At 38.2% G+C, this 11,697-nt stretch overlaps 1 protein-coding gene across 1 annotated transcript in view; it reads right to left on the minus strand.

The window, feature by feature from the left end:
• Positions 1-7,697, minus strand: part of EIF3E (eukaryotic translation initiation factor 3 subunit E) — a 55,439-nt gene extending 47,742 nt beyond the window's left edge. Inside the window, exons 1-3 of the mRNA XM_047842205.1 lie at positions 7,541-7,697; positions 3,049-3,163; positions 1,250-1,367 (exon numbers count right to left, since the gene is read on the minus strand). Of these exons, the coding sequence (XP_047698161.1) occupies positions 1,250-1,367; positions 3,049-3,163; positions 7,541-7,630 (323 nt within the window). The 5' untranslated portion in view covers positions 7,631-7,697. The remainder of the gene's footprint in view (positions 1-1,249; positions 1,368-3,048; positions 3,164-7,540) is intronic.
• Between the last annotated feature and the right edge of the window lie 4,000 nt (positions 7,698-11,697).

Raw genomic sequence — 11,697 nt, forward strand, 5'->3', positions numbered from 1 at the left:
CTCCCTCACTCTCTGCCCCTCCCCAGCTTGAATGCACACATGTAGACGTGTGCTCTCTCTCTCAAAATAAATAAACTTGTAAGATGGGGTGCCTGGGTGGCTCAGTCAGTGGGCGTCTGACTTCGGCTCAGGTCATGATCTCAAGGTTCATGAGTTCCAGCCCCACATTGGGCTCTGTGCTGACAGCTCTGAGCCCAGAGCCTGCTTCGGATTCTGGATCTCCCTCTCTCTCTCTGCCCCTCCTACGCTCACACTCTGTCTCTCTCTCAAAAATAAATAAATATTAAAAAAAATTTTTTTAATAAAAATAAAATTAAAAAATAAACTTAAAAGATAGTATAATAATCGTGTAGTTTTTGCTGTCTTGTTAAAAATTATCTAGTAACACTTCCCCAGATCACAAATGACAACTTAGAATTAATCTCTCTTAATATTTGGTTTGGCCATATATTGTATAAACTGAAGATACAACATGGCAAAATCTTCAGCAATTCTTCTAGTAAATATGTTGGTAGCTAAGATTTACCACAATGGCAATATTCAATTTTAGTAGGAGATTTTATTTTAAAAAGTTTCTAATAACTCAAAGGGCTTCAATTAATGATATATATTAAGACAGAGTAAGGCAATATGCATTCTTTGGAAACCAAGCACTATGTTTATTTCTAATTAAGGAGAAGTTAAGAATAAAATAACTTTATTAGCTCCACACCACCCTCCCTCCGTGGGCTGGGCAATGAGGTTGGAAGGATATGAGAGAATGTAGCCAAATGATAAAGTGAGCTCAGGTTTCCCTCTAGGTATTGCCCAGGCACAGGTATGTCAACCTGAGTACTACTGACATTTTTGGGGTGGATAATTCTTTATTGGAGGGTAGGGTACTGTCTAATGCGTTGTAGGATATTTAGCAGCATTCCTGGCCTCTCCTTGCTAGGTGCCAGTAGCACCCCTCCAATTGTGACAATGAAAGATGTCACCAGACATTGCCAAATGTCCCCTAGGAAGAGGGGAGGAAGGCAGAACTGCTGTAGCATGATCAGATTTGGGGAACTGGTAAAGAAGTTAAAAAAAAAATTAGTATTAATATTAATTAAGGAATTCCTGGTCCATACACAATAAGGATAAATGAAAATAAACAGATAAAGTTATCAATTAAACCCTGAACTTTTATGATGGGATATTAAAATTTGAATTAACATTTGTATTAATCCAGAAAAGAATTTTTAGAATTCAAATTAAGGGAGGTTACCTGGTTGACTGCATCTGCCTTGTAGTCTCTGGATCTTCAAACATCTTCACAATTGGTTCCGTTTCTGCCTGAAGCTGTTTAAGTTGTGCAACAACTGTGGTTCTTTTTTCTCTCAAAGCTAATTAAAAATGCAAAGGAGTACTATAATGTTCAACTATACTGCTCACCATGAGAATATCTCTGGAAAAATTTCAATTTATTTCAGTTGTACATAGATTTATTTGCCCCTAGTATATTCACATGCCAGGAACCACCAACCCGGTAAGTCTCGCAAATCCATTTTTTTTCTTTCTAGCAATGCAGAAGCACGTAAAGAAGTCCTCTTCTTATTCTTAAGGAAAACTGAGGAATATACAAATACAGCTGGGGGAGGGGGGTGGCTGCTGAGAAATTATCTAATTCCACATTTCAAATACTTTACTCCTAGTGTTTCATTTGTTCTCAATGAATTTTCTCAGATGAATATTATCCCGGAGTTCCTGAACAGAGACTCAGAGTGGTTTACACATTACTATAGATTTTCAATTAGGTTGAATGGATTTTAAAGCCAACCAATAATCTCTCTTTTCACTATAAACCTACTTATGTAATCTATCAAACCCAATTCTAGTTTCTTTTTACTGCATTATGAAGAGCCACAGAAAACTTGAACATAACCTACCCTGCAGGCATGCTTTAAACTTTTACTCTGAAATAGTTAACTTTTGGGGCGCCTAGGTGGCTTCGGCTCAGCTCAGATTATGATCTTGCAGTTTGTGGGTTAGAGTCCCGCTTCGAGCTCTGTGCTGGAAGCTCGGAGCCTGGAGCCTGCTTCGGGGATTGTGTCTCCCTCTCTCTCTGCCCCTCCCCCACGCGCGCACTTTCTCTCTCTCAAAAATAAACATTAAAAAAATTTTTTTAAAAAGTTAACTTTTTCATCACAAACTAAAATTTAAAGAGCTACTGTCATTTACTGTAATATAAGTAGAAAAGGTGATTATGTTTAGTATAATAATTTGTGTTACACATTAAAAAGTATTACTAGAACAATGTTTCTCAAACATAGAAGGGGATATGTGCTTAAATTATGGAAAATGTCAATTTAAACTAAATAAATTGTATTTATGTACTGAAAGCATTCTTAGAATCTTTTAAAATACCGTGCTCACAAAAGAAATAATACAGCATTTTTCAAACTTACGGGGAAACTTTTTTTTTTTTTAAAGGAACATCTATTACCATAGGAAACATGTGGAAAACACCATACCACAGCAGTTCTCCAATTTGAGTGCTGGGCCTCAGCCAACACTTTGTGATTAAGCAGATCTGGGGTATGACCTCAAAATTTGCATTTCTAACAAGCTCTCCCAGGTGAACTGACGATGCTGGGACTGGGGACATTGTTTATGAGAACCGTGACTATACCCAGATGCCTCAAGATGGAAAAAAAAAAAAAAAATTTCTAAGGCACACAGATGCTAACTGAAAAAGTTACTAGTAAACCAAAAACAGCCACATTCTCAGATAATTCCAAGGAGACAATTCATTCATAAGCACAATTTTGATGATACATACTATAAACTGAAAATATTTAAAGACCATGTTTTAAAGTAGTCTCACACTTTTTGTGGTGAGAAAATAATATACTTTAAAAGACATGTAACCTTCACATTATCTTTCATCCAAAGAACTTTTAAACCATAATAACCTCAAATAGCATTAAAGGCTCTTGGCTAAAAGCTCTTTTATAAATCACAAAACTTTAACACACATATCCTCAGTTCACAAGACAAGCTGTAGTTCCAAATGACAAAACTTACCATGTGGAATATCATCAGAATAAAGATTTTTGTATACATCCATAGCAAAGTCTACCATGTTGGTATCACTAAGAAGATCCAATTTCCCTTGTAATAATTCTTTTTCATTATAGATCTGCAAGAGAAAATTACTTTCTAATGACTATGTTTAAGTTCCCACAAATAAACTAATAAATATACACACCAACTCTACTGATAAGCATATATAGTGGTTTCCTTGCCACACGAGGAATCAACTCAAATTTTTTACCTTCTTAGTTATCTCTCACATCCACATGATGCCTACCCATCTCTCCTTGAGGTGGGTTCTCCTCTACCCCCACATATTTTTTTTTGCTAAATCATTTGAATCCTTCATAATCCTTACCCATCCACACCACTAAAACAGAACTAGCACCCATTCTCTAGGTCAGCCATGTCATATCAGGTTTTTGCTTTGCAAGGAATTCAAGAAACAATTTAACCCATACTACAGGGATCAAACAGACACACAAGCAAACTCACATAAATGTGAAGTCTAGTGCAATGAGCAACATGTAAGGATCCTATACAACAGTATTCAAGGAGACAGTAATCAAAATTAAAAAAAAATTTTTTAAGTAAACAGTCATCAAGATAAGGCTTCAGCAAAAGATCTGCATACTAAATTTAATTTTGTCAAGGAAAGTAAAAACACAAGAAGATTCCACATTTCACTGCCTGTGAAAAGATGAAGGTGATCAAATGGTACAGCTATGAGATCAAAACTGAAACTTCCAAACTATATATAAGGAACTCCTACAGAATATAAGAAAAATAATTGAAAATGGCTAAAAATTTTAATACCCACTTTACAGGAGTATAACCAATGGCCAACACCGAAAAAGGTTCTCAACTTCATTAATCACACAGAAAATGCAAGTTAAAGCCACATTAAAAAAAAAAAAAAAAAACATGCACACACACAAACAAAAAACTGGCAATACTGGTGTTGGTGCAGAAGTAGAGTAACTGAAAACTTACTTTTCTGGCAGAAATACAACCACTATGAAAAACTGTTTTTATCTCCTAAAATCAAACATACATTTTCACCCAGTAATTCTGATCCTTGATACCCAAGAGAAATGGGAGAATATATTCAAAGGGCATTTCCAAGAATGTTCATAGCAGTACTAGTTGTAATAGCCAAGTTTATCAACATTAGAATGGATAAACTGTAGTCTACTCATCTAACATATTAACACTCAGCACTGGAAACGAAAGAACTACAGTTACCCTAACATCCTGGATGACTCTCACAGTGAAGGAAATAAATCATACAAAGCACTACAATGCTTAATTTCAAAATCAGGCAAAACTATTCTAGGACTAGTGCTTACCTTGGGGGGTGTAATGACTAGGAAAGGTCAGAAGGAAGGTTTTTAGGATGTTCGTAATGTTTTATTTATTGATTTGGATGGTGGTCACACAAGTGGGTTCACTCTGAAAAAACGCATTATTATTTGGCACTTTTCTGTATGAATGTTATACCTGATAAAAAGCTTACTTAAGGGGCGCCTGGGTGGCGCAGTCGGTTAAGCGTCCGACTTCAGCCAGGTCACGATCTCGCGGTCCGCGAGTTCGAGCCCCGCGTCGGGCTCTGGGCCGATGGCTCAGAGCCTGGAGCCTGTTTCCGATTCTGTGTCTCCCTCTCTCTCTGCCCCTTCCCCGTTCATGCTCTGTCTCTCTCTGTCCCAAAAATAAATAAACGTTGGAAAAAAAAAATTAAAAAAAAAAAAAAAAAAAAAAGCTTACTTAAAAAAACAGGAGAACCTAATCTTCAGTGAAAACATCTTTCTCTAGCATGTCAACCTCTTCTTGCCACCCCATTAATAGCTTTTAATTTGCATCGTCTCTACTGTAGATTCAAAGCATTGCTCCTCTGCTATTAAGACCTTACTAGCCTCTTAAATCTGCATCTGCTTATATCACCTTCTCTAAATTCTGCCTTATACCCACCCACACTTACTCTGTAAAGAGTAGATAGGAAATATTTTAGACTTTTAAACCAAGAAGCAAAAATCTAGGATAGGCTATATAAGTACTGTAAGAGTTTCCACAATTTCTTTTCTAAGTAAAAAATAATGGAGTAACATTTTTTGTAAAAGAGATCTACTAATGAGAAGAATGCCATTCTTTTTGGGTGGGAACTGTTTCACTCAATTGGGGTATAAAGTCAGTGTTCTATAACTGAAAATGTTTGCAAATGTCCATCTGTTAAAATTATTTTTAACTTACAACCATACAAAACAGGCAAAGGGCTGTATTTGCTTCACGGGCTATAGTTTGCCAATCTGTGGTCTATCAATGTCTGGGAAACAGATCCAACTTTTTAACAGATTGAAAATATTCTTTTGACATCTCTTCCTGCTGTCATCCTCCACAAATCCAACATCCACAATGAAGATCTTTAAAAACTCAAGGTTTGGAGCACCTGGGTGGCTCAGTCGGTTAAGCGTACAGCTTCACCTCAGGTCATGATTTCACAGATCCTGAATTCCAGCCCACATCAGGCTTTCTGCTGTCAGCACAGAGCCTGTTTCGGATCTTCTGTCCCTTGCCTCTCCGTCCCTTCCCTGCTTGCACTCTCTCAAAAATAAACATTAAAAAAAAAAAAAAAAAACCTTCAAGCCTTAAAATTTTCTTTATCTCACAACTTTCACTTAGTACCTCATCTCTAAGACTTCCAACTTAAATTCATCATCTTGGTCACCAATATCATTAAAATGCTTCATCATCCCATTGTACCCTCTGCTCTTTCTCATTTTTATATTACCCTTTTTCGTTGTCACCACATTAGCTTAGATATCATTTTTTAGCTATTTCAAAGATTTCCTCATTAGTAGTAGTATCACTGATTCCATCCATTTTCTCAAACCAAATACAATTCAGTGTCAATCCCTAGTTCTGGGGAAAAAAATCATCTGTTTTCTATGTTCTGGCTAAGGATGACTATAAAATGTTTCAAGAGCAGGCAACAATGCTATTCAATCACATTTGTGCTTTTTCTCTGCTGATCAGCAATCCATCTCTAAATGACATATATTTACATGTCTACCTCCAAACATGTTTACACTACTTCAATCATCTTCCAATGTTCCTTTCAATCTGAGAGTGACTGGCATGAGCTCTTATATGATTTTCAATCTCAGTTGGGTCATCCACACTTACCAATTCTTGTATTTGGTCAGTTTTCTCAGTCTCCACTTCTTGTCCTTACTTCACTCCTCAAAACCCCAACTGGTTGCCTCACTCCTCTCTCATACAGGATGGCCTACCCTCCGAATAGAAAATATTCACGAGTACTTACTTTGTCCTACAAGACTAAGTACTTTATATGCCTTATCTCATGTAATTTGTCTAACAATCCCGTAAGGGAACTTTGCTGTTCCCTAACATCACAACTTTGGAGTTGTGTATTTATTTCGAAAAGGATCAGGTGAATGAGGAGTCTACATATCTAATGAACTGAAACTACCAGGAAGATTTGAAAAGTTATCAGAACAATGTTATGTTTCTTTGAAGGGCTTTTTGGTCTTATTGCTTTTGGGACACACAAATCTACTCCCCAAATCTAGAATTCCCAAAGTAAACTTATGTTGTAATCTGCGTTCACATGAAGAATTCATTTACTTTTCTGGCCAATATTTGAATCCTTTCATCATAGTAATATTACTTTATTATAATTAATAAAATGTTATCAATTTCCCAACAAATTCAAGGTATAACTAAGACCAGTATATCAAAACTTTTAGGGTTGAGATGTTTTGAAATGAGGTACCAAAACCACAGACTAATCTCACAATATTTTGAGTAGCTAAATGAATGTTAACACTCAAATTACTCCAAGTCTGTATACACCGAAAAAAGCACTGTTAAGTAAAAACTGTCCAATTTTTGGCGGGGGCAGGAGGGCGTCCCCATCCGACAAAATATGCCACGCTTCTAGAAGTGGCAGGAAAGACCAGGAAAACTCTAAGGGAAAAATTCACAACTTTATGGAAATTAAAGTCTAGCTATTTCACTTAAGGGTAGGAAAATTATTCCAAAGTTCCAGCAAACAAAAACAAAGCCAAGCACATCCTTCCCACAGTTTCTGAAAGAAAAATCAAAATCTCTCACACACCAATCTGCTTTTGGAAGCAAGCATTACCCCAGCGAAGCTGGCGAATGATCAACTTCCGAGAGGAACCGACGCGGAAGTCCCTCCGGCACCGTCACGTCAAGAAGTGAAGCAAAGACCTTTCTCCCCCTAAGTTGCCTACTGTCACTTCCCCTCTCTTCACAACCGAATTCTGCGGTGCTAATCAACTGAGAAGACGCTAAACTACCAGCAGATCCTTACTGCCCGATCCAGGACCAAACTGGCGGCCGCCTCACACGTGTCAGGCCTAGGGCTAGAGTCACCGCCTTTCGGCCTTCCCCAGTGTATCACGCGTTCCCACGCCTTCCTCGCGCTCAAAGCCCCCCTCACCTCTTTTACGGAGAGAAATTCGAGCAACGGAAAGACTAGATGCCGATCCAAAAAGTGCGCGATACGAGTAGTCAAGTCGTATTCCGCCATCTTGGCAAGGAAAAAGGGAGTCTGAGCTCACTAAAACTTTATTCATAGCGCCGACAAACGAACAGACAGGCCCCAGGTTGCGCATGAGCAGTAGTTCAACAAGCCAGGGGGAAAGGGGAGGGGTTCAGCCCGTAGCGCTCCGCGAACAGTGGCGCATGCGTGCCAAGGCAAGGTAGTTCCTTCCTCTAGGCAGCTCTGGGACTGGGCGGAGCGGCGGGCTCCAGATCTTCCGTTTGAAAGTTTGTCAGTGCCCTGCAGTGCATTTCGCTAATAAATATTGAAAATTGAGAATTGGTTGCTGAGGGATTGTCGGTTACATTGGGATGCGACAGAGGACAGAGGACAAGATAATGAGGTTCCTGTATTCCGAAAAGTTGCGTACAAGAAGGAATAGACCCGAGGTTTCGTTTGGCATATATTGATCATTTTGTAATCGTTTGTTAAATTATGGTGGGACGCGTTTCTAGACAGGAAACAAGTGAAATAATTTTAGTTTATAGTAAAAGCCATAATTTAGTGGGGGTGGTCGGGCTGGGCCTGTTTAATTGGGGGGGGGGGTAAGAGAAAACTTAGACAGGGTAACAATTTAACTGAGAGTTTGTACTGACAGAAGGAAGCCACCAAAATTGGAGACAGGGTAAAACTATGCTGGTGGAAAGCTTAGCAAACACAAAGGCCATGAGACAGGAAAGGACTTGGTATGTTCCAATAGCTAAATATCCTGTGTGACTAGACAGTAAGGTAAACGACTCTGAAAAGGGCTAGGTCATGATTAAGATAAGGAATGTGGATTTTATTCTGAAGTTTCCTTTGCTAGTCCGTTTTCATCTTTCAGGCCTCTTCATTTTGGAGTCCTTGTGGGTCTTGGAGCTTTTCTCTATCTACGTTAATGCCCTAGTTGATATCATTCAACCTAAGGGCTTTAAGTGCAATCTATACCTTGACAACTCCCAAAGTATAGCTCCAACACAGACTATTAGTTAGCCGCAGACTCACATACATTTAGCTGGCTACTCAACATCTCACTATTAACATGTCCAGAACAAAACTCCCCCATGTAGCTCATCAAAACCTGCTCTGTTTGCACTCTTCCCCATCTCAATGAATGCCAGTTCCATCTGTTCAGTTACTCAGACCCCTCGGAATCACCTTTGACTTTGTTCTTTCTCTTACATTCTACATTGAATTTACTAACAAACCCTTTGGTTCAAACCTTTGAAGCATATCCAGATCCGATCAGTTCACACCACCTCCAAAGTCACATCCTTAGTCCAAACACCGTCAATATCTTGCTTTGATTTTTGGGGTAGCTTCTTCACTAATTAGCTTGCTCACCCTCTTTTCTACCTATGATTTATTCTGATACAGCAGCCAGAGTGACTTTAAATATGCTTAAAACTATCCAAGCCTTATTATCTTACACTGACCTTGTCTTCTTCATCTCTTCCTCTTGTTCGTTCTAACCCTGGCCTGAAGCAACAGTTTTCTATCTCTGTAGATTTCTCTATTCAGGACTTTCATATGAATGGAATCATATAATAGGTAGCATTTTGTCACTTTGCATAATATTTTCAGAGTTCATCCAAGCTGTAGCATTACTCGTACTTCATTTTTTTCTATGGCCAAATAATATTCTATTATGCTGCTGTACCACATATGATTTACCTACTTATCCATTGATGGACATTTAGGTTGTTTCTACCTTTCGGCTACTATGAATAATGCTGCTATTAACATTCATGTGCAAGTTTTTGTGTGGACATATGTTTTCAGTTTTTTTGTTATTTACCCAGAGATGGAATTGCTAGGATATCTGGTAACTATCTGTAGTCACTTGAGGAATTGCCAGACTGTACTATAATTTTGCAGCATATTAACACTGGAGGAAACTGAGTAAAGGATACACTGGATCTCCCTGTATTATTTCTTACAGTGCCTCTGAATCTACTATCTCAGAGTAAGGTTTCAATTAAAAAAAAAAAAAAATGATTCCTAGGGGCACCTGGGTGGCTCAGTTGGTTAAGCCTCCGACTTCAGCTCAGGTCATGATCTCGCAGTTCGTGGGTTTGAGCCCCACATCAGGCTCTGTGCTGACAGTTTAGAGCCTGGAGCCTGCTTCAGATTCTGTGTCTCCCTCTCTCTCTCTTTGTCTGCCCCTCCCCAATTCCTGCTCTTTCTCAAAATTAAATAAACATTAAAAAAATTAATAAAAACATGATTCCTACACTGGGCGTAAGAAACTGGGTACTCACTGATGACTACTATATGGGGGGAGAATGGTAAAGGAATAGGTATGGGTGCTAAAATCAGGAATTCTGTTTCAGACAGAATAAGATCCCTATTAGGTATCCAAGTGGTAATGTGTAGTATGCAAGTTGAGATACTACTCTGGATCAGTTGGTATAGTTGTTACTGCTTACCATGCACGTACAGTGGATACGTGCCAGGACTCCAAGTGGATACCGGAAACCATGGATAGTACTGAACCCTATATATATTATGCTTTGTCCTGTGCATATATATGTACAATAAAACTTAATTTATAAATTGGGCGCAAAGTTTTCTGGAAGCCCAGATACTAAAGTTGTAATAGAATATAGACAGGAAAAGAGGAAGTTAAAGAAATAGCAACCAAAGCTTCTAGCAGAAGTGGGCTGGGGGCAGAGAAAGGAAGCAATTAGGTAGCAGTATGGAAATTTTCCAATAAGGAACATAGGGCATTTTTGAGAAGCAGAGAGAAATAAGATGCAATTCAGTTTATCATTTTGAATTTTTACCATATGGTAGGCACTCAGCTAGGTATTAATGGGAATATATTATCAGTAAAGGCTATATAGGAGCTTTCAACCTAATAGGTAGCAATTACTTATTCATTCATTCTGTATAAATTGAATACTTAACAATGTGCTAAGCACTGTTCTAGGTCTTGGGAATATAAAAACTGACTATCTTCTCTAAAGAAGCATATATTCAAGGGAAAGGAGATGGATAAAAACAGATAAATATATACTTTGTCCAGTGGTGATGAATGCTGTGAAGACCAATATGCAAGGTAGAAGTTAGAGAATGGTGAGGAAAGGCTTCTAATTGATATAAAGTTGTTAGGAAAGACCTCTCTGACAAAGTAGAATGTGAAAAGACACCTGAAGGAAGTAGGGAACGTATGGTTTTCTAAAGGAAAATTCCAGGTAAAAGTATAAAGGTACTGAATCAAAACTGCAGTTGATGTCCTTGAGAAATAGCAAAGAGACTAGAAATTCAAGAGCTGATTGAGCAAAAGGAAGTATGATAGAAGATGTGTTCAGAGAGGGGCTATGGGACAGATGACAATGTCTAGAAAGCCACAGTCAAGACTTTGGGTTGTATTCTGAATGAGATGGGAAGCTATTGGAGAATTTTGAGCATAGAATTACATAATCAGAGTTATGCTTTGAAAAGACCACTTCAGAGGTTGGGAGGTGGGGGCAACAAGCATATGCATAGAGAAGCCAATTAAGAGACTCCTGAAATGATTCAAGCAAAAGATGATGGCAGCTTAGTGATAGCATTGAAAAAGTTGTGCATAGTAATAAAATTCTGAATATATTTTAAACACAGAGCTATCAAAATTTGCTAATGGACTGTATGAGAAAGAAAAGGGTCAAAGATGACTCCAAGGTCTAGAAGAACTGAGAGGCCGTTTACTAAAATAAAGGGTGTGATAGATACATGTTTTAGAAGGCAAGAGTTTAGCTTTGGACATATGCTTTAGATGCCTATTAGACATCTAAACTGAAACACTGATTAGGCAGTGGTGTATATGAATCTGGAATTCAGGAGACAGGTAAAAGCTGGAGACAGAAAACTAGATCTTGTCAACCTATTGATGAAATTTAGAAACATTTACTGAATGAGATCAGAGTGTGAGTACATTTGGAAAAGACATGAGGAAGACTAAATCTTAGGCACTTCAATGTGTAGAAGTTGGGACAACTTAGATAAAGTAAAGAAGCTGGAGAAAGATGAACCATGAGATGGCAAAAAGAAGAAGAGAAGTAAGGGAAAGTGGTGTCCCAGGCGCCAAAGAA

This window comes from Prionailurus viverrinus, chromosome F2 (assembly GCF_022837055.1).
Source record: "Prionailurus viverrinus isolate Anna chromosome F2, UM_Priviv_1.0, whole genome shotgun sequence".
Taxonomy (NCBI): Eukaryota; Metazoa; Chordata; class Mammalia; order Carnivora; family Felidae; genus Prionailurus; species Prionailurus viverrinus.